General features: G+C 41.6%; 2 protein-coding genes across 4 annotated transcripts in view; one reads left to right on the plus strand and one right to left on the minus strand.

Annotated features, from left to right (window-relative positions):
* Positions 1-4,810, plus strand: part of myo10 (myosin X) — a 113,318-nt gene extending 108,508 nt beyond the window's left edge. Inside the window, exon 41 of the mRNA XM_051069777.1 lies at positions 1-4,810. Within this exon, the coding sequence (XP_050925734.1) occupies positions 1-111 (111 nt within the window). The 3' untranslated portion in view covers positions 112-4,810.
* Positions 2,796-23,054, minus strand: marchf11 (membrane-associated ring finger (C3HC4) 11). Of its 3 annotated transcripts, XR_001961108.2 has the most exons (6): positions 21,003-23,053; positions 15,750-15,905; positions 12,115-12,307; positions 7,328-9,892; positions 4,157-4,230; positions 2,796-2,810 (listed from the first exon to the last, which is right to left on the minus strand). XR_001961108.2 is itself a non-coding variant. In XM_051069778.1 (5 exons), the coding sequence occupies exons 1-4, from the start codon at positions 21,378-21,380 to the stop codon at positions 9,570-9,572; spliced, it is 1,050 nt and encodes a 349-aa protein (XP_050925735.1). In that variant the 5' UTR covers positions 21,381-23,054; the 3' UTR covers positions 4,908-7,464; positions 9,564-9,569. The 3 variants fall into 3 exon arrangements, 2 of the variants coding, with proteins under 2 accessions (XP_050925735.1, XP_018534351.1); XM_051069778.1 differs by lacking the exons at positions 2,796-2,810; positions 4,157-4,230 and having other exon boundaries at positions 4,908-7,464; positions 9,564-9,892; positions 21,003-23,054; XM_018678835.2 differs by lacking the exons at positions 2,796-2,810; positions 4,157-4,230 and having other exon boundaries at positions 4,908-9,892.
* Between the last annotated feature and the right edge of the window lie 297 nt (positions 23,055-23,351).

Consider the following 23,351-nt stretch of genomic DNA (forward strand, 5'->3'; position numbering starts at 1 on the left):
GTCATGGACATCGCCAAGCTGATGAAGGCCTACATCAGCATGATCGTCAAGAAGCGCTACAGCAACTGTCAGTCCGTTAGCAGCCACGGCAGCCAGTGCAGCGCCTGGTGAAGTCTGCCTGTTAACATCCGACCCTCTGACCTCATGGCGGAGGAGGAGTGTGGACGCCCGTCCTCAGCGCTGTGGACCGAGCAGCTCATACATTTGACTCTGTGAATGAGACAAACCGCAATGCTCTTAATGTTCACTCCAATACATTACACATCCACACCTGACAGCTCAGAATGCAGTTAGCAGTCATTTCAAACTGGAGGCCTGTTTTGTCGTCGAAACTTTGGAGCCAACAACGATTTGCTCTGCTGAAGTGTCCTCGAGTACTAGCCACTAAACCCTTTACCAAAAAGACAATTTCCCCACTGTGATCAATAAGGAATATATCTCCATCTAACTCTCTAAGAAAGAAACCCAGGAAGAGGATGACCCCAGGAAAACTTGTACATCTCTTTGTTTTAAAGTTTCAGTTAAGTTAAAACATGGTGGCCTTTGTTGGCAGTAAAACAGTGAAAACAAACCACTGGAGTCTTTCTCTGTCATTGGGCAGCCTGAACCTACAATGTCTGGTAGTAATGAACTGGAAAATGTTTTGATAAATTGTTTCCTTGAAGTGGTCATTTGTGGCCTCAGTATCCCTATGTCATTCACTCAATTTAGTAATTAAATACATTTAAGGGATGGTCTAAGTTAACAAACTCCAGGCCAAAATTAAAAGACTGGATTAAATTTAAGCCCACAGTAACAAGAACAGATGGACTGAAGGCTGTTGAGTTATTCAAGAGTACGAATGAGTAAAGTACAATGACAGGAACAAGTCATCCAGACCTTTCCTCCTGCCACTTAAATACAAAAAGGCAACAAATTCAACTTTTCCACTGTTTTTCAGACCAAAGAAAATCGGCTGAAGGTTTAATACAACCTTTTTTCTCATCAGTTCTCATTTCCTCTTAAAAAGTGGTTGTGTCTTGTTTTGGAATAAGTTCATTTCTTTCTGATGCTGAGGTGCTGTATCAATACGAGACCTGTTGTTGCAGGATCGGGGTGATTGTTACTGAGGTTTCTGTTTGTGTGGCTGCATATGTGCATATGTGTATATGTGTGTGTGTGTGTGTGTGTGTGTGTGTCTACAGGCTGTCCGAATGTTTAAAAAAAGCAGAGATGGAGAAAAGAAACTAAAGCCTTCACGCCTTTTCCTCTGCTTTGACAAACTCTGGGACTGGACGGTCTATATTTACTTTGTCCAGGATGATCTGTTCACTGTAAATAATATGCAGCTGTACTAGACTCAAACATTTCAAGTTTGTGATCGTTTGTTTTGATTGATTTGCTGAAGGTCACACAAGTGCCTGTTCAAACTAAAGCAGGACGAACTCTAATCAGATTTTGTCTCATCGATGCCACTCTTGTTCCTGTGTAGCCAGAATCTGAAAGGTGCTCCCACGTTCCCTTTAACTACCAATGTACTTGCACACTGCAGAATCTGTCCAACTACGCACATCATTCAACGAAATCCTGTTTTTTCTTTTGAGAAGCATGAACTGAATCCAGAGGTGATCAGCTAAAACACACATTTCCCAAAGGGGAAGAACACTAAGACCTACAATCAGATCTTGTATCACTACAACATGCATGTGCAAACAGAAACTTCCTAAGCAAAACTGAATTTAGCCAGATTTTAAGTCACTGTTGTGTAGAATTTGAAAATGTTAAACTTTTAAGAGTCCTTTGCATCGGTGTCTGACCCCTGTCAACCTCTGCTGGCAACAAGTGGGAACTGCAGCTACACACCCTTTAAACTACAGTGGCTGTAGAGTAACATGGGAAAAGAAAATACCTGATTGCTGAAGACACATTTTCAGCAGATGGCCACCAATCCAGGTATTTTCCCTCTTTTCCTGTGTTAATGTTTCCTCTGTGCGCCTGTAAAACACCAGCAAATATGACAAAACAGACATAAATCATCATTTTCATTGAGGTCTTAATATCTATTACAATGACTGTGTACATTAAAACATTGCGTAATGCCCTTTAAAGCAACTCAAACTGCAATCATTTCAACATGATCAGAGTTAACAGGTGGATTCTGGTGCAGTCATTCAGGTGTTAGTTTGAATGGTGTGTGCAGTTGGACGGTTTGCAGTGTAACATTCCTACAACATTTCAGTGGAGCTCCGCGGGCGGCAGATCCATCCAAAGACATGTGTGCAGGTTTCTTCCTCAGTGCCTTGTTGTATATTGTGTACACTTACTTTTTTTTCCATGTGTGGTTTCCTTTTTTGGTATAATGTGCAATGTTATATATATATTATATAATCATGTGGCTGTACATTTTATACTGTAAGTCTTTGCCCTCGGTTGTTTTTCCTGAATGGCGACCACATGGTGATTTTCTCATGATAAAGATCTTGTATTTTTTTCTTTGCAACCATTCAGCTGACAGTGGATCTTACACACAATACTACTATTTTGTTTTGATCTGTATTAGTTGTGTTGTGTATTGAAAGCAATGACTGTATAATTGAAAGGATGATTCAATAAATGGTTACAGATTTGGTCTGACAGTGCATCTGCTTATATTATTTTAAACTAGCTTAACAGACTGCAGCAGTAGTTTTGTGTATTTGATCTCGGGACAGTGAACTCAGCAGAGTCTTGACAATCACATTAAACTTACTAAAAACCTTAGACTTACCTGATAATGTGAGTCATGTTCATAGTCCCAGCCATCCAGGTGTTGTGATGACAGTGGAGTCAATCTGGGAGAAGAATGTCAGAAATATGATAAATCCATAAGCGTCTGTCCATCATTCTGACAGTCTGTCCTACAATTTTCTCCACAGCTGTGGGTTCATGTGTTGTATTTATAGCTCATCACAGTCTGTGGTTTCACCTGAACACATCAAACATTGCTTTTCTACATGTTACTAAATGTGAAGAAAAAAATCAACGTCAACATGTGAACGCAAAGATCAAAGCCACAATGACGTCATCAGTGACATCACAGTCTGTGTTTGACTAAATGAACCAGATCAAAGCCATAATGATGGCCCTTAAACTGTGACGTCACTGATGACGTCACAGAATGCCGCTAAGGAAGTTTGCAAATAGAACCCATTTCTCCCAGCAGGTTACTTTTTTGTAACAATGCCACGCAGACGCAGACAGGCTTCTCGCCCCGTTCGAAGGCGCCGGAGAGTCCGTAGATCCTCCGCCGTCCGCAGACGCAGGAGAGTTGTCCGACGCAGACGCTAGGCAATCTCAGTAAACATGTAGTCCAAGCATATAACAGCAGTCCACATAATCATTCTATAAACATAAAGTCACGATGTCATAAATGACATCAGTCCTTTCTGACATCATCTAAAGGTGACATGGTTATATCACAATAATGATGCCTTAATGACATCTGAATTCTTTGTGACATCATCACAATTGTGACATTAATGATGTATTTATGACATCAGAGGTCTTTGTGATATGATCAAATAGTAACTTGCTTCACAATGATAATGTCTTTATGAAATTTGTGACGTCATCAAAAGATGACACATTATCATGGTAACAGCAAGTTCTATATAGAAGGCTAGAGTTCCATTTAAAGTCATAAATAAAGAAAGCAACACAGTCAGCTGGGTAGGGTCTGTCTCTCAGATCCTCTCAACAACCCCTCACCCAGTCGACACCATTCAGCAATACACTCACCAACCCTGAAGTCTGTCAGATGAGCAGTTAGCTCAAATCCTGCCTAACCTTCACTGCCACAGACAAAATGCTTGTGTTTGTTGGCTTGTCTGTTTCAGAAAGTTACAGAAACTGGTCTGACTCAGCTGCTTGTCACAATTCTTGTGTAACAAAAAACTGGTGACATCATAGGGCTCCATGACATCACAATGGTGTCATGGATTGTGTCACAGCACTCTGACATGGAGAGTTGCACTGTGAGATCATAAAGGATGACAACATCACATGGACTGTGACATCACCAGTAACATCATGTGAAATAACATATGACAATGTTGCATGATGTAAAGCTCAGAAATCTTAATTTACTGTTCATTATTTAGAGTCAGTTGTATAGGGAGTACTGAGTGCCTCTGTTTACCTGATAGTGTCACTGTTGTTCATGGTTCCATCCATGCAGCTGTTTTCAGTTGATCTGATGGCAGCAGACTCAGTCTGGGAAAAGAATGTCAGATTATCAGTATTAGTGCAGTGCTTGAACTTGGATGATGTAACTAGTGACATCATCTATCTGATGATGTCATCAGCCTGTCTGTCCTATAATTTTCTCAACAACTGGGGATTCATGTGTTGTATTTATAGCTCATCACAGTCTGTGGTTGCTTTCTATCTAACTACGTGAAGAAAAAATGAACGCAATGATGTCACCGATGACCATTTTGTGATGTCATCTGGGACATCACAAAATGATGAAAGTCAGATGAAAGCCAAAATGATGTCACATTGTGACATCATCAGTGACATCACAAAATGAACCAGATCAAAGCTATAATGATCACATAAACTGTGACATCATCAGTGATGTCACAGAATGCCGCTAAGGAAGTTTGCAAATAGAACCCATTTCTCCCAGCAGGTTACTTTTCTGTGACAATGCCACGCAGACGCAGACAGGCTTCTCGCCCCGTTCGAAGGCGCCGGAGAGTCCGTAGATCCTCCGCCGTCCGCAGACGCAGGAGAGTTGTCCGACGCAGACGCTAGGCAATCTCAGTAAACATGTAGTCCAAGCATATAACAGCAGTCCACCTACCTATCTTAAGCATTAGAGCAGTAACTACAAATTCTTACACTAATAACTATGTTTTGCCCACCTATTGGTGTGTGGCATTGACTCATCATATTCAGCACTGTGTCATCATATAAGGTAGTGCAGTGCCCATTGCTATTCTGTCACACCACTAATGACATCAGTAATGACAGACAGAATGACAGTTTTCTATGTCATTGCTTGTCTCACTTCAGTTGTGACATCATCAGTAGAATCATAGAATGTTAACTAGCTAGTACATCAAGTAGGACTGTGACCCTTGTTACGGTCATCTGTGACATCATCAAAGGGTGTTCAAAAGAACACGATTATTATATGTAACACAAAGTGCAGATTAAATGCTGCACTCCTTTGTGTGTTCATTTTGTGATGTCACTGATGACATTGCTGTGACATCATCATGTGACATCATAGTTGATGACATTCATGTTTCGACTGGTCTCGACCAGAGGCATAGAATGGCAAACTATGATCTCACAGTGTAACATTCCATGATGTCAGGGTCCTGTGACACAGTCCATGACACCATTGTGACATCATAGAACCCTATAATGTCACCAGAGATTGAACCAGCTTTTTGTTGAAAGACATCAGTGACATCATGAGTCAGCATGAATGTCCTGCTGTCAAATCTGCATCTGCAGTAACATGTACCAGAATCCTTAAAGAATGGTTCTAGCACCTTGTTGAATTCATGTCTCTAGGAATTCAGACTATTCTGTGGCAAATGAGGTTCCAAAATTAGTATTAGAAAGTTGTACCTAAGTAAGTGGCCACCCTCTTAACAGGATGACAGGATCAGATCCTGGAATGTAATGAACCAAGTGTTCAATTAAACATCATCAGGGCTTTAATGGCAGAGACTGATAACATCAAAGTCACGACTGACCTCCTCTGGTGATGTCTTTAATGCCTTTGTAAATTGTGACATCATCAGTGACATCACAGTCTTGCCTAACAGAGTTTTTAAATAGGCCCCATGACATCAAAGTTGTTGTTTCTTTTCACAATGCCACGCAGACGCAGACAGGCTTCTCGCCCCATCCGCAGACGCAGGAGACCCCGCAGGTCCCCAGCTCGCAGACGCAGGAGGGTTGTCCGCCGCAGACGCTAGGCAAGTGCAATAAACATGTAGCTTAGGCATCAAAAATGACATCAAACCTCATCTGTACATCCTCTCTGACTGTGGTCTACTGATGGAAATTAGTGCTGGAAAAGCACATAGATATACATAGACAAATTCTTGAGTAAAGCACAAGTGTTTGTGAATGGGGATAATGTCACATGATCTGTGACATCATCGGTGACATCACAGAACCCAGGCTTGGTATGTTTGTAATTAGACATTATTAACCTTATTAATAACTGAGTATCTAACAGCTGCACACCATGTACATGATCTCTTGCTTAGCTGTTGCTTCTTCTTTCTTTCATTGCTTTGTTTTCTTTATCATCTGTTACTATCTCCTTATATGTTGCTATATTCTTTTTCTTCTCATCTTACAAATCTTCCTTGAGTAGTCTTGCTGTCTTTCTTCTCTCTCTCTCTCTCTCTTTCTTTCTTGAGGAGCAGCAGTTTGAAATCTTTCCTCCTGCCCTGTCATGGCTGGATAAGACCCAGCCTAAATGAAATGAAGTGATAATTGGCCTGGCTCAGACTAAGCTCAGCCTTTCCCTTTGATAAAAGGAGAATGACAAGAATCAGCCAGAATGGTTCAATTGTAATCCTTCTCTGTTTCCTGATCTGGCTAACAAGATGGCGTCCAAGATGGTATGATTCTGACCCTTATGTCCAAGCTGTTTCAGAGGAGGAGCATCTGTCATTCAGCACAGAGATTCTGTTTTTGTTCTGTTTTGTTTGGAAACAATTTTAACCAATTTTGTTTTCACTATAGATTTTCATTGTTGAGCCAAGAATCTTTGTGTTTTTTAGCATCTTACAAGAACTGGATTTATATACATAATATTGTGTGTCGTAGGCCTTCATTGAATCGAACACAAAACAAAAACAGACAGCTCTTTTCTCTGATGGACATTAGTCCACTGGCTGATAGGGCAAAAGAAAATGTGCATCCTCCACTGCAGCCACATGGACAGAAGATAAACTACGATTAAACTACGACTAGAGCGACATGTTCAGACATGAGCAGTCAGATCATAGAGACATGATGCCAACTCTGCTGCCAGACAACTGTGAAAAACATTTTTAAATGTGTGATGGCAAAGTCACAACTGACCTCCTCTGTACATCCTCTTCGACTGTGTTCTACTGATGGAAATTAGTGGCACAACCTTTTATAACTTGCTATAACTATAACTATAACAAAGGTAGGACACACCCAAGACTGGTAGACAATCTGGTTAGCACCTTGTTTAAAGATCTTTCCTGAAATGACAAGTCGAAGGAGTACAATACATTTTAACCATAACAATCGCATAAAAAGCTAGTACCATTAACTGCATATTGAATCAAACTGGACTCACCAACATTAGATCTTCTTTCTTCCCATCAGTCTTGATGTGAAGTGGCTGCTGCTGCTGCCCTAGGGAATCTCAGGGTAGTTCAGCTCTCAGAAAGGTGCCATTTACAGCCATTGAGTCTAACTTCCTGGCAGCTGCAGCTTTAAGGCCAAATGCACTTAAAGTCAATTTGACATCAGGCAAATAACCCACACTGCTCTCTGTGTATATAAATATTCTTTATACATTACATCCATGTTACATTCAAAAGAAATAGAAATACAGCCAACAGCAAAAGTCACATTCAAGTCATTTCTGTGCTGCACATTGCAACGTTGTCACCCAGCCTCCTAAGGCACCAAAAAAATGTCCCAAATGACCCACGTCAAGAAAAAGAGCCCCAAACCCACCCCAAAAACCGTCCACAACCCCAACACCACAGGGCTCCTGGAAGCTCAACAGAATGGCATACAGACAGATTAAAACCACAATTTTCAACAGCTGTATTTATACTGGCACAAATCATCTGGTTAATCCTTCATGGCAGCCCAGCAAACTGAACAGATGTTGATATGCCAGCATATACAGACACTGAGAACTATAAGATAGAAAGTTTAAATGACATTCAAAAATGTCCATATTTGCTGCTTGCATCATTTTGTGTAAAACCTTATAACTTTCTGACATCAGGGTTTTTTGTGCTCATTTACAACCTGTCTAAATTGCTGAATCCTGCATCCTCACTCATCAACTGCTTGCTGGGAATTATGTGTTCTTCTAACAGTAAGATTCCTTTGTACAAAACAAAGCAGATTTATCCCAAGGAAACACAGTGATAAAGACACAAAGCTCTCTACTTAGTTCAGTAGTTTTGAAAAAGATCCAGTTTGAAACTTTAAGATATATTGAGCCAAAATGAAACTGCAACCTCCAGGTTCTAGTCTACAAGTAAGAAAACTTCACTTAGAAACCAGTTAGTACCCACATTAATAACTAAAAATCCAGCCCCGGAACAGACTTTCGCAACATTGTTTACTGTAATCAGTATCCACCAGTGGAACATTAACTGATAGCAGTTGCTAGGAACAGTGAACTTATTGTTTTTGATGTAAACCAAAGAAATATGCCAATTTAAAGGTTAACCTCTGACAACCTGCTCCGTTACATCAGCCTCACTTGTCACCATTTTGTTGCTAATTTTCCTCATTTTGAATCCTGCCTGCAAAACTCTGATTGGTCGATTGTTTTTCCACCTGGCTGAGTGTGTGTGGGCTCAGTCACGAATCATTCAGTTTAGCACAGGTTCCAGTTTTCTCAGGGCAGACTCCTGTAGCTTTGGGATGAGCTCAAATATTCACCTTGAGTAGAAATGTGTTAATCTCACCTGGACCAGCGGAGTTTACACTACCTAGTGCAAATCTTTACACAGAGTCTGAACACACGAGTCTTGGTTAGACTGATTTTTTTCAACACTATATAAATATAAATGTATGGTTACATACCTTCCTATTAAATCATAGAAAACATTAGAACTGTAAAATAAAGTGTTACCAGAATATTCAAAGTCTCAGCAGACATCAGGCTTAATGCTGCATTCATGTCATGTGAAAAACTTGTGTAATTACCAGCTTCTTTATGACCTGGTGCTAATTATTAGTCTTAAAGGTGCTTCTAGGGCCGGACATTGAAAATTAGCAGTAGCTATAAATACTGTGATGCACTGAACTGAATAATTGTTGTGTTCTCTATGTATACTGCACCTGTCCTGATCCAATAGTCATTGAATAAATAAGTGCAGCAGTGCCTAAAAAAGCAAACAAAAGTCCATTATTCAAGGTTATTAAAACCAAATTTAAAGGATGTAGTGTTACATTGATATTTAACTCTCACACAGCCAACTCGGCAATCCCAAACCATCAGGAAATGATCAGATTTATGATGCTTGCAAGTTGTAAATCTGATAATCCTTCCATCACTGCCTTATATCCCACATGACATGAACGCTGCACAACAGTCTGGAAAAAGGAGGAGAGTAGTTCATGTCTGTCTATGCAGCAAAAACAACAGTGTTATTTCAAGGAATTAAACATGAGTGCACCACCACATGTGAGTTCATTTAACTGATGAGATAGTTTTGAGGACCGGCCCCAGAGCAGATAAACAGAAGGAAAAAAATGACAGTGAAATCCCAGCAAAGCCCAGACTGTTACCACCAGGTGTAAACCAACCGTCAGATGTTTTGTTCCTGCATAAATCCCACCTGGTGTTACACCGATGTTACACGAATGACCACCTCCCCCGAGTCACTGTCCTGGCTGAGGTTGTTCCGGGGCACCAGGCTGGGACAGAAGGGGGCCAAACAGAGGCAGGTCCATGGCTGTGGCCCCAGCTGGGTAGGGTGTAAGGGGCCATTGGGTCCAAAGGTGGCCAGGGGCAACCAAAGCGTCCTGGGGGCCAATGAGGAATGACCAGTGCTCGTCTCCTCCATGTCCTTGGCCTTGTCGTAGCTCTGAACATCCCAGTGGAGGTTTACAGCTCGCCAGCGCATGAAGACGTTGTACACTGCAGCCCCCTCGTGGACAATCAAGCCTGTTACCATGACAAAAATGGACGCATGAAAGGAAATGTTGATGCTCTTATGCTGTTGAAATTTTTAAGCATTGTCACTGTCAAGCTCCCAGCAGTGCATTCAAATGCTTCATCGTCTCCCACCTCCGTCTATGGCTTCCAGACAAAATGTGATTTATGTAAAGCCCTCGCTCAAACTCTAACGTGACTTTTCCAGGCTGAACTCTGCTCCTGATTGACAGGTTAGAGGAGAACTCCAACAAAGTATTTGTCAGCTGGTTCCTAAAAAACCCTTTAAATCCTTTTTCAGATTTGTGAAATGTTTGTGCTGATTGTTAGAGCAGGAAAAACGGCTTTCACAGCTAAAACATCAAACATACTAGCTTTCCACCAAAACTGGGTTTCAACAAATCTATAGGCTTTCATTGATATCTTACATCCATAATCCAAACCCAGAGTAAACTCAGTCAACTTTTAGATTCAGTGCAACTTACATTTTCTGAAGAAATCATTATCTCTGATGTTCATTGTGAATAAATGTCCATAAATCCACATAGAAATCACAGAAAAAGATGCTAATTATAACTGAAGCACTTTCCTGAGAGTCACAGTAATCCAGTGATAGTACAACCCCTGGCAAAAATTATGGAATCACCAGTCTCGGAGGATGTTCGTTCAGTTGTTTAATTTTGTAGAAAAAAAGCAGATCACAGACATGATACAAAACTAAAGTCATTTCAAATGGCAACTTTCTGGCTTTAAGAAACACTAAAAGAAATCAAGAAGAAAAGATGTGTTAGTCAGTAACAGTTACTTTTTTAGACCAAGCAGAAGGAAAAAATTATGGAATCATAAAAAAAAAAAACAACAAAAGAACACTTCAACACACCACTAGTACTTTGTTGCACCACCTCTGGCTTTTATAACAGCTCGCAGTCTCAGAGGCATGGACTTAATGAGTGACAAACAGTACTCTTCATCAATCTGGCTCCAACTTTCTCTGATTGCTTTTGCCAGATCAGCTTTGCAGGTTGGAGCCTTGTCATGGACTTTTTTGTTCCTCATTTGTTTTGCTGTGCATTTTCTGTTTTCAAGACATATTGCTTTGAGTTTTCTGTCTTGACGCTTTGACGTCTTCCTTGGTCTACCAGTATGCTTGCCTTTAACAACCTTCCCATGTTGTTTGTACTTGGTCCAGATTTTAGACACAGCTGACTGTGAACAACCAACATCTTTTGCAACACTGCGTGATGATTTACCTTCTTTAAGAAGTTTGATAATCCTCTCTTTTGTTTCGATTGACATCTCTTGTGTTGGAGCCATGATTCATGTCAGTCCACTTGGTGCAACAGCTCTCCAAGGTGTGATCACTCCTGTTTTACTGCAGACTGACAAGCAGATCTAATCTGATGCAGGTGTTAGTTTGGAGAATGGAAATTTACAGGGTGATTCCATAATTTTTTCCTTCTGCTTGGTCTAAAAAAATAACTGTTACTGACTAACACATCTTTTCTTCTTGATTTCTTTTAGTGTTTCTTAAAGCCAGAAAGTTGCCATTTGAAATGACTTTAGTTTTGTGTCATGTCTGTGATCTGCTTTTTTCCTACAAAATTAAACAACTGAACGAACATCCTCCGAGACTGGTGATTCCATAATTTTTGCCAGGGGTTGTATATCCACAGGTACACTGCAAACAAGAGCTGCTAATGGCTAATTCAGCACACATGTTCCCATTTGGCCAAAATGTAAACCACTACAGGCTAAAACAAACCTAGCATAACTCACTGATTCCACAGTAACATCATATGGTGTCATCAGAGTAGTTGATGAAAAGCGTCAGGTTATAATGAGCGTTGTCTACATTTCTACAAACATGTTTAGATGTGGCTGGTCAGCTGGTAGCCAAACAGTGTGTGAATGAGACTGAATGGTGATGAAGCGTCGATGAAGCAGCAGATGTCAACCAGCTAATGCAGGCTGTGACTTCAGTGCTCTGCCTGAACTAATGCTGTCCTCCATCTGTGTAATAGACTGTGTTATGTAACCCTGACAGAGACACAGTGATGGTTTTTTCTCTTAACTTGGAAATCAAATACTGAAGGTAAGAAGCAAATCGCAACTGTACAAATGTCTGAGATGTCCAGGAGTCAAAGGATCTGTCTGAGGGACTGACGCACAACCCTGATATTACTGAACAATAATAATAATTTTTGCATTCAGCAGCTGAATGCTCCCGTCCTCACCTACACAGACCAGGTCCATGAAGCCGTACATGCCGTAGCAGATCTGAAAGAGAACGTCGCGGCGCTGCCACACGGCCTGCGGACTGAGAGCCGACCACAGCAGCCAGGAGATGCTGGCCACCAAGAAGAGAGAGCCCAGGAACACAGCGATGATCTGCACCTTCTCCACCAGGGTGATGGTGATGGACTGCCACTGCACACAGAGAGGACAGACCACACATGAGGTGGACTGAGGACAAAACCTACAGGTCTGATGAATTCTCTCTTTTGTATTCTAACAGGCATCCAGTGTGTTCAGAATGAGTTCTTTATGACATCAGAGTTGTTTGTGACATCATCAAAAGAATCCATGTTACCATGGTAACAGAAAGTGCACTTTAAAGCAACCTGAATCATCCAAAAAACCTCACTCCAGCTAAGTCCCACATGGATCAGATGATCAGTTCACATATTGACCTGACTGGTTGCAGCAGTGGTTATTACTGTGGAGGAACCTTTAGAGTCGGGGCAGTATGTGTGATGAATGGTTTACTCTGTACAGTCTCTTCATGTCTCTGTCTGTGAGGGCAGGAAGCCTGAGGGGCCGACTGTACTTCAGCTGAGCAGCGCCGCCTGCAGGAGGCTAAAGGTAAGAAACACACATTGCAAAGGCCACAGCAGGATGAGGATGATTTGCATTTTTTAAATGGTATTTCTTTTCTGGTCAGTAAGATCCCTGGATTATCCAGAGCAACAGGTCACATTTCAAAATGTAACTCAGTGACATTCACCTCCACTGTACTGAGCAGGTGGCACAACTGTCAGAGGCAGAATAATAGGAATACTTCCTGTTCATTAAATTGTTGGGCCTATTTTTTTTAAGTTCTTCCCATAATTTCTATCAGTTGTTTTAACAATGCACACACCAGATTTATTACAGAGATCTGAGAAAACGGTCACATCACTGCAGCAACATCTGGAGTGTCAAGAAACACAGTCAGTTTACAACACAGGCAAACAGACTGTCTGGGTAATTATTTTACCTTCCAACTGTGTTCTCCTTCTCAAATACCCTGTGAGGTTTGTTTCCAACCTGTCTGATTGTCTGACATCCTGGACTCTATTTTAACAGTGGAGCATGTGCATTTACAGAGTGTCCATATTATTTTTGTTAGTTTAATGATTGAAAAAAAAAGGTTGCAGCACCAGGTGAATGGTTCAAGACAGCTGTACTTTGAGTCTCTTAATTAATCATGGGTGTGTTTTGGATGTAACATGTAGTAAACCAATCAGAGAGCCATCTCCTGTTCTCTTTAAAAGCCAGGTGAGGTTGCACCTCGGTGGATTGCAATTACACTGGTGGATTTACCAGCTTCTTCTGTCTGCTCATCTGTCCTTACAAACTTACAACTACTGAAAAACTGTCCTCTGTACTGTCCTACAGGCAGGGAGCGCTCTCACCTGGTCAGTCAGAACAGGACAGGTTATATCAAAAGGCAGGAAGACAAAATGATGACCGTGCATTTCCATGCCAGCCTGACAACCTGCTACAGGCACGACAAAATCTCTAAAGAGAAGATGAAGGTGACTGAGAAGAAGTGGAAAGAGGCTGTGAAGAATGTAAAAGTGTGTGTCAGAGCCAAACCAATAACGAGAGAAAATAGGAGAATCAGAGAGAAGGAAACACAAAGTAAAGAATGAACTTGCTCAAATAACTTGGAAACAGAAAATAGTTGATGGCGAGCGGATGACTGTGAAGCTGCAGAGTGCTTGTTTCAGAGGAAAAGACTTTAAGCAGACTGTGTGGACAGAAAGTAGAGCTCTACTGAGCCTCAGCTGTGTGTTTGCTCAGTCTGCCAATGACTCAAGTCCCATCTGCAGCGAGCAGATCTGAAAGGGCCTGAATGTTCTTCTGTGAAAGAAATGATCCAGAATGCAGATATTTTTAAGCCTCAAGAGCCTCTGTCTGTTGAGCTTTGGAGGAGAGGAGGACTGAAGGAATCCTGACTGCTCCGTACTGACAGCACAGACCTGAGGAGGAAACTCAGCAGGCTCTCAGTCAGCGCTGCTTTTGCCTCAAGCTACCAAAACACAGCCATCACTCTTTCTGGCTTTCTGGAAAATAATCTTTACTACATTCATTTAGATGCACAGCAGCTTTTTCTGTGTGGTTGAGCAGAACGTCTTGAGAAAGACAGAGTCCTTCTCTTCCCACAATGAAAGCTGATTGGCTCTATCTTTGGATCCTGTCTGTTAAATACTCAAATCTTGTAAATTGAGCTTATTTGTGTGAGTAGATTATGACTAAGAGATTTTTTGTTTTGCTTTTGAAAGAAATGTTTGTTCACTAATTATCACCTTGGGCATTTTATCACTAATGCACAGCAATCATTTTTCCAGCTCAGTTTTAGCTGTAATTCTGCTTCATCATTGTGGTTGACGCTGTGCAGCCTCGCTGCTAAATGGACTGAAGCGTTGGATTCTGCACTTATGAGATAACAGCTCTGCCTCTACTGCATGTGAAGATTTTATAAGGTCAGAATGTGCACCTGTGGCATTTCTGTCCACTTATTTCCACATTTTATGAGCTATGAGTCATTCATAAAAAACGTGATTATTCAGAGAGCCGAGGAGAAGAGGAAAAATCAACATATTTATCAGGTAGGTGCACGTCAAAATCAGGGGTTTGAAATGGAGTTTAAGTCAGCCATTTTATAGGAACAGCTCTGACAGATGCAGGTGGGTTTATTTGTTGTCAGTTTGCCTGTGAAACTGCTTTACCCAGCTCAGCTCTGTGTGGCTGTTTTTCTCCACCAGAGAAGCTGTGAATATTTCCGAGCATAAATCTCACAGGCGGGTCGATACATCAGAGACTGTAAAAACAATCTCTTGTTAATGCCTCCATAATAATTTAGAGAGCGTGCTCGGTGGGAGAAAACTGTAACCTCAAAGGTTTATGGCTGTAAAAAGCAGTAAAAAAAAAGCCAGAGGGAAAATAACAGCTGCAGTCTGGTGTCACATCACTTGTGAGACATTTAAACTACAAATCTAAAGAGTGTTTTTAAGGAAGAAGAGGAAGAAGTGCTCTTTTTTTAATAATACCCATATTCACTGAGTCATTGGTTTATAAAGTGAAACCTCTCCTACATTAAAAATCATGTGACTACAGTGTTTTGGTGAAAATCAGACAGCACAGTATTTCCTGTACGATGGCTGCTGCTGTTGTCTTTTCACTGAACAGTGAAGAGAGAGAGGAATCTTTTTCTAAAAGATGATCTGATTAGAAATCATCAAACTGGCCTCTGGGACTTCAGTCCTCCTTCATCAAGATGACCCTGATGATCTGACACATCATTTTAAAAACTATTTCCAGCTGAAAGACCGACTGACTCTCCCTTCCATGCATCTTGCAAGTAGGTGAAGCTCTGCCAGATTTACAACAAATAATGTGTAAAAACAATGGATTGATTTAAATTCAGAAACAAATGACTGCAGAGTATGGACACTGTCCTAATCTGTTAAAGCGTCTCCTTCAGCAGGTCAGAAAACACACACATCCATTTAAAACATCTTACAGCAGCAGCAGCAAACAGCAGGGTCAGTGTGCTGGTTCCCACTATCTGCAGTGGAACAAACCATCCTCTGTGGTGCTTTACCTGCCACGGTCTCTTCATGTTGATGGCGATGACGTGGAAGCGATAGCAGCAGAGCTCGCAGGTCCAGCAGCCCCGCTCGCTGATCCACTTCAGCAGGCAGTGCTGGTGGGTGTAACGCACCGAGCCGTCACACCGACACGGGTTCAACAACTCACCCTGGAGACCGGACAAAGAGAAAAGGTCACGTATAAACAGAAATGATTTATTAGAGCTGAAAAAATCTAATTAACAGACATTTAAGTGGGGTTGGGATCAGGTTGTTACTCCTGCTGATCACTAACAGAGGTCAGTAAATGTCATATACACGATTACTGATGGTTCCCACAAATAAGGTTTATGACACACTACTTTAAATACATTTGCCAAAACATTCAGTGGTGTTTAAATTAGTATTCTTCCTGTAACATTTTACTGAACCACTTTTGATATTACATTAGAGAATCTATTGCTACAACAGACAATTATCTATACCTACTTATATGCCAAGTCATGGAGGCTAAGGCCTGATCCAGAACAGAGAGGACAGTAAACCATTTAAAACACTATCTTAGCTTCCAGTATAAAATAAATAGTGTGTCAGTGAGAGACTTGAAACTACCACTTGAGTTGTGTGATCATAATCAACCTGTCACTTTGTGCTGATTAGCTGATATCACAAACAATTTTGACCTAATAACTAGGGCAGGCATGATGTTGAATTTGACTGATTACCCAGATCAAGAAAGATTCAAGGAAATGATATAAAGTGAAGTTAACTGGTGGTAAATAGGTTCAACTCTACAAAAATACTGCAGAAATCTGCCCCTCTGCCATCCTTCTATAAGGAAGCATGTAGGACAAGAATCAGCAAAGCTGCTCTGAAAGACTCCTGGATGTTTGATATTCATATCTAGTCTGGTGTTTTTGTAATTTTGACCACTCCCTGTGACAGATTAACCCTCAGGATCTTTTCAGGAATGAGAGGAGGAGAGAAACTTTTTGCTTTTGTATCAGTAATAGAACAGCGTCCCAGGTAGTAATCTTACATCCATTTTCAAGGTCTATGTGTCAACTATCCCATCATCTAATAATCCTTATTTTCAGGCCTCAGTTTGGCCTTTTCTCCCAGCAGCTCGTACATCAAAGAAAATGCACGACTTGTTCACCAGAGGGCTTTGCCAGCGTCGCTCAGATCAATGATCATTTCTCAAAGCTGCAACACTCGTGGATATTAACGGCAGGATGCAGCATGACATTAATCATTACAGCCGTATATATTTGTTCTGATGTTTTTTTCCTCCTCCAGGCATTCCTCAAGCAGCCATTACTGTAGCTTTGACCTGCCGGCTGCGCTGTGAGTGGCATATTAATAGTGTATTAAGGTCAGTGGTCAGAGAGCTCGTTTTTCATCATGTCATATTAACCTTGTGGGTTTAAAAGGACCTCGGAGGCTTTCACTTGAATGAAATGACGCAGGTCAGCTACCCACTGAAGCTGTGATTGATAAAACGAACATCAAGGACTATTTTAATATGTTTCTAAATTCTCTCTGGGGACATTTGATGAAAGCATTCCACTTATTTTTAGTTCTATGAAGACCGATGGATTCTAGAGTCTACGAGAAGGTCGACATGAATTTAACTGAAGTGTGTAAACTACAATGTCTGAATGTATTTCTTTATGACAGTGTACACAAACAGGAAACACAAGGAGAGAGAGGGAGGATAATATGAGCCAAAGGTTTGATATAATCACATCCTGTGGTCTCATCAATGAAGTTTACATGTTCTCAAAAGCTCCCCAGAAACTAGAAGGTGGACCTCGAGTTAGGATTATTTTGACAAAGAACTGCATAATTGACAAAACAATATCAACACAAGGTGTTCTGACTCAGGTATTCTGGAGATTTTGACAGTATGAAATATGGTCAAGGGAGTAAGTGAACCTTGGTTTGAGCTGATAGTTTTGTCAATCAGTTGCCAAAACATACAGGACATTATCATTGTTACTGCAACTGTAACAATGGTAACAAGGTTTCCTTACTCATTTGTTCTAGAGCTTTTGATCATTTCTCAGGGTCTTCATCAACAAATGGAGCTAACAGTGCAGTTACCAGACAAGCATGTAAATGTCAAAGAACTGTAATAATTAACAAAACAATGTAAACTCAAGGTAAGTCTATTCACTCCTCCTGGAGAACAATCCTCAGTCAAGATCTACTAACTGACTTTTTCAGGAGCTTTTAACTGCACAGCAAATTCTACAAATTGAACAGGACCGTGAGATGTGGTTGAAAGCTTTGGAAAAGTCTAATAAGTGAACCTTGAGTTTATTTATGACCCCGTATCCATGTTGACAGAAGTTGCGATGTAATGTTTGAACAAACTACCAAATACAAATTTGAAATGTAGACAAAGAAGTCTTAAAACTGCTCTGAATAACAGAACTGAGCCAACTCCATCTGCTCAGACTTGAGGCTGCACAGAAGTGTGAAAGTGGACATTGAGCTGAGGTTGTTCTGTCAGCTGCTGTTTCCAAAGTTAAGAATGAACTGTCAAGTTCCACTACAGTTTCCCCCATGGTTTTGTGAGTAAAATAGCAGTGGATTCAAACAGGACAGGCAAAGACTGAAAAGATATTTGATCAAAACAGTGATCGACTGACGGTGATTTGGCCTTTTCCCGTGTTAAATAACATCTTATTCTCACTCTATCTGCTCGGACATGAATATTTAAAGTGTCAAATTTCTGTTTTGCAATTTTCTTGATAACTGGTGAGCTTTCCCAGCCTGCGGCCTCGTATCAAAATCAAATATCAGTCTGGACCCGGAGGCAGAGCTATTAGATTAGCCCTGCTAATAGGCTATAGCCCACGTTCAGGAGACAGGATATTCACTTAGGCATTTACTGCCCTGACTCCTCTCTTTCCCTTGAGCTCCGGCGGGGATGCATCGTCCCTCATCGAGCCTCACTGTCACGAATCAAATAGGCCTACACAGTGTCAGATTTCAGAGACGGTTGGACAGAGTGTCCATTTGTCCCTGCTGGTCCACATCTGTCCATCCTCATCCAGGAAGATGTACAGACAGTAAGATGGATGCATTACTTGGGGATGATGTTTATTAGAAATAGATTATGATTCAGGCTTTGTCATCCACCTCTGATATGATGGATATGATGCAGTTTGTTTCATTTTGTTTTGACTGTACAACTGATCAGTATTACCTTAGTTGTCTATGGGAAGATCTTAACTTGACTGGACTGGATGATAGTACATGTTTTGTCACCATTAAGAAAACATGAAAATATCTGTTTCTGGGTTCCTTTTCTCGTGTTTAATTATATCAGACTTGAACAAAAATTGATTTTTGAATCATTTACTGGTAGAGTGTTTCCCAATACAAGTGATTCATTATTTACCTTAGAAGTTATCTAATGTACTCCCAATGATACTGCTACCTACCTCTCAACTAATAGCTGTGCTTTCATGAATACCAGACACATGACACCTGTTTACAATTGACTGAGAAGCAGATAAACAGGAAGGAGGAGGCTGATATTAAATTTGTGGTTGCTAAAACAGAAAATATCTGAGTAACTGTACAGCTGAAATCTTTGTCCTTTCTCTAGAGTGTGTGTGGCTAAATAGGTTGAGGCTTTCTGGCAAAATTTTCAGATGAACAGTCTTAATCTCCTTTTTACAAACAACAAACCAAAGGCAGTTTGAGAGAGTTTAAACTATGGTCAGGCTCTGTCTTTGTGAAACCAGCCACTTGACTCATGATGAGTCATTCTGAATTTTAGAAATGGAAATCTAGTTAATGAAGTTGTTGGCAAACAGACATTGCTCATGTCGATTGTTAATCTTATTCCTATCGTAGTGAGCCAAACTTTTGAAGCTCTGTCCACGATGCTGAAAAGTGATTTTGACTGTGGATTCTGAAGTCATGCAAAAGTCTTATTTTGATTTTCTTGATTTCTGTTAAAGATAACTATTTTTCACTGTGGTACAAGTTGTTGTTTTATACCCAAGGTCGGTGGTTTCCAAAGTGAGGTGTGGGGACCTCTGAGGATCCCTGACCAGGCTTCAGGGTCATCAGCAAAATGAGGAATTGTTTAATGCCATTGCAATGTCAGAAATCCACCTGTGCATTAGGTCAGATTTAACAAATAAATACTGAAGAGCCTGTATCTGTTACAATTTATAAAAAGCATTAACCTGAATTGGTCATTTCAGTGACAAGGTACGACACAGCGCCCGTGGATGAAGTGGCGTGGTCACATTCCCTCTGGCTTTCTGTGGTTTCAGCTTCTGTGATATTGTACTAGGTTGGCTCATTAGACTCAACTGCTTTTAGCTTTTTCTGGAGCGGTGCTGATAACAAATAATAATTCAAATGATGCCAATCAATTTCCCTGAAATAAAAGATGATGTCATCAAATTCACTTTGTCCAAACAATTTTCTCCAAACTCTCCTCGCTGCCAGGAAACAGACAAAGCAGCAAACTGTCATAATTGCTGAGGTGGAATCAGAGAATGTCACATCTAAAAAGTGTGTTAATTAACTGATTATCATAATAGTTGCTAATTTTCTGTTGATTGGCTCACTGACTTATTTCAGCTCTAGTGGTTACTGAATTGCCTTCTGTAAAGAAAGCTCCATTTTCATAACTTTTACCTGCCAAGTTTCCTGTGAAGATTATTTTGCATAATGTTGTGTCCTTTGCACCAGTTTCTGTCCAAAGCAATGATCTCATTTCGTTTTATGTTAACTCAGCTGTTACAGTTCACAGTATAATGGTGCTCCTCATTATGCTGGGGGCCTTCTGAGGGCCCCTAAAGGATCCCTGAAGGTTTCCAAGATTCACTTTTGAATCTGCTGATGTGGGCACTGTCCGCTGTGCTGAAGTCACTGCAGCAGCTAAAGCTTCCATCACAGATGTTTTCACACTGTTGTGGTTTTTGTTCTGACTGACTCTTCATTAATCGAACTATTGAAATCGACCCAAATCAGGCTAGTTTCCACTGTGTGTACTGTGAAGCCTCCACTCAGCAGGTTTACCTCATATTAATTAGATGTGTTGCTGCTGTCAGCCAATCAGGGTCCAGCACTATGAGGACTGTGCCCTCACTTTCATTCAGTTTAATTCAACTGTCACCATTCACAAAACCGGGACTTTTAATCTGATAACAGTAGACAGTGGACTCTAAACCCCGGACAGCCCGGTGTCAGACCTGTTAATGGTTTCACCTTCACGTCAGTGGAACATTTACCTGCTCTGCGCCTTGGAAGCAGATCCGGCAGCTGGGAGTGGGGATGCAGGTTTCGCTGCTGCAGTTTGAATGCATCGCCTGCGTCTTGCACGATGTGCCCCCGACCGCCCCATCCTCACTGGAAAAAGTCCCCCCGTTGTCCTCCCCATTGAATTTCTCCGCGTTCCCCCCACATGTATCCCTGCAGCTCTGGCCCTCTCGGCAGTCCTCCCCTTCCTCTTCCCCTTCTCCCTGCTCAGCCTCGTCCTCATCGTCGGGATGCGGACGTCCTTGGGAGCCGTGCGGTTCGCCTTCCTCCCAGGTGTGGCGGTGGGCGATGGTGGTGCCTCCCCTCGCCTCTCCACAAGCTGGACCCGCCTCTCCCTCCTCTGTGCTCATAATAAAATGAAAAGTCGAAATAAAATTGCATAGATGCCACCCGACAAGCTTACTCAGTATCCACCACCACTGCGACGCAGGGATGTGATGCAGCCTTTAGGCTCCCAGATCACGGCGCTGAATATGCCTCCGTTTCGCGGATACCGAACCGAGCAGTGCTCCTGTAGCCGAACCTACAGTGTGGCAGCTTGGCAGAGCTGCGGATTGGCAGCCGAATCTCCCCGGTGCTGCGGCCCGTCGGTCGGCTGAAACCGCCTCATGCGCTCCGGAGACCCGGGGAGCATTTCCAAGCAGCCTCCATGCATCGCAACGGGACTCGACCGTCCTGAAGCGCCGGATTCCCCCTCTTCCTCTTCCCTTCCTCCCCCTCCGCCTCCGCCTCTTAAGTCCACACCGAGGAAGCCGACAGCTACACAGCAGCGGTAGGGTAGGAATCTTCTGAACGGGACAACCCTGGGTGAAACCCCCCTCCTTGATGTGGCCGTGTATTCGCCCTGCTGAGGGGCTCTTGAGCAAGAATCCTACTAGTCAGCCGTAAGTCCTCTGATGAGTCTTGCATTCTCAGGAAGCAGAAAAGACTGATCCCCCGGGGAGATGACCAATCAATCACATTATTATCCCATTAATATGATGGAGGAGATAACTTTCCAGACCCATGCACGCACTACCTCTGCACAGCCGCCTGTGAGAAAGTGATGAGCTGCATCATATTCACAGCAGCAGCAGCGGCGGCTCGGTCAGTCCGCCTGTGGTTTAGGTCACTGGGTTTCTTTAGAGAGGTCTTGGGTCTTGTTGAGGGATCATAGGGGGGGTTTCTTTTAAAGTTTTCTTGGTACTTAAGGGACACCTGATGGTGTTCCAGGCGTCTTTGATGGAGTAAGACAGTTTCTTCAGAGGCTCTGCGGGTAATGAGAACGGTTCCAGGGGTCTCTGATGTTACTAGAAAGTTTCTTTTGAGGGGTTTTAAGGGTCCCTGAAGTGCTCACATGAATCTCTCAGACAGTTTCGAAAGGTCTGTAACAGAACTTGCTGCCATCCACAGAAACTAGATTTTTACTCTTCTTTCTCCTACTACCCACTAAGGGAGAATTGCAGTTATATAACAGCAGCATGGTCACTAGTCAAAAAGACCATCTTATAAAAAGCCAATTCAGCTACTCAACGTTTTCCTGTGTGAAGCACTTTTGAGCAGAACAGAATCCTCCAAGTCAGCAAGAATGTCTCTGAAAAGGATCACAACAAAATGAGGGTTAGTCAAACACATTTACTATAATTTGATCAATTATGCCACTAACATCTTAAATCACTAGTTTTCTAAATGGGGTTCCAGAATAAATTTACTATCAATTAATCTATTTTTTGAGTTAGCTTACGTCTGCAAAATGAGAAAATTGCTTATTTTGTCAAACCAAAGGTAAAAAAAACCCCAGTTAATCTGTTTATGATGATACAAAATGAATATATGAAACCACAAATCTTCAATTTTTCAGTCATGCACCAGTTATACTACACAACTCTGTAAATTCAGTAACTTAGAGCCTAGAGATGTTGTAGAAACTTAAACAATAGCTTTTCCAAAAGCCCAATCAGGTAAGAAATGTTCATTGTTCCAAAACAGCTGCAATCAAAGCGTATTAGACTAATGAGCATTACTGGAGAAGCACTCACCTCAGGGGTTTTCTATTGGTTTCCCATTACAGTTAAGGAGAGACAGAGAAACAACAGACTTTGAGTTTGAGTCTGCAGCCAATGTTAAGATCTGGGACATCACTTCCATCTGTGCTCAGCTGAAAAGCAAATCAAGTTTTAATATAAACTTTTCAAACATGTGTAACCCTTGTAACAAGCACTTTTAACTGAGCTGTGTTACAATCAATAGTACCTTGCTATCGTAGGGGAGAACGTAGGGGATCTTATGATGGGAAGTTTGCCAGTTAAAATCCCCGGACTGCACGAATGAATAATGATTTG

The sequence above is a fragment of the Lates calcarifer genome, linkage group LG4, assembly GCF_001640805.2.
Source record: "Lates calcarifer isolate ASB-BC8 linkage group LG4, TLL_Latcal_v3, whole genome shotgun sequence".
Lineage (NCBI taxonomy): Eukaryota > Metazoa > Chordata > Actinopteri > Centropomidae > Lates > Lates calcarifer.

Excerpts from the sequence above, each read along its gene's own strand:
- marchf11 (XM_051069778.1), bottom strand. The coding sequence starts at position 21,380 with ATGAGCACAGAGGAGGGAGAGGCGGGTCCAGCTTGTGGAGAGGCGAGG. Across the intron at positions 15,906-21,002 it reads GCTTCCAAGGCGCAGAGCAG|GGTGAGTTGTTGAACCCGTG; the intron begins GTAAATGTTCCA and ends TCCGGTCTCCAG. Across the intron at positions 12,308-15,749 it reads ACATGAAGAGACCGTGGCAG|TGGCAGTCCATCACCATCAC; the intron begins GTAAAGCACCAC and ends CTCTGTGTGCAG.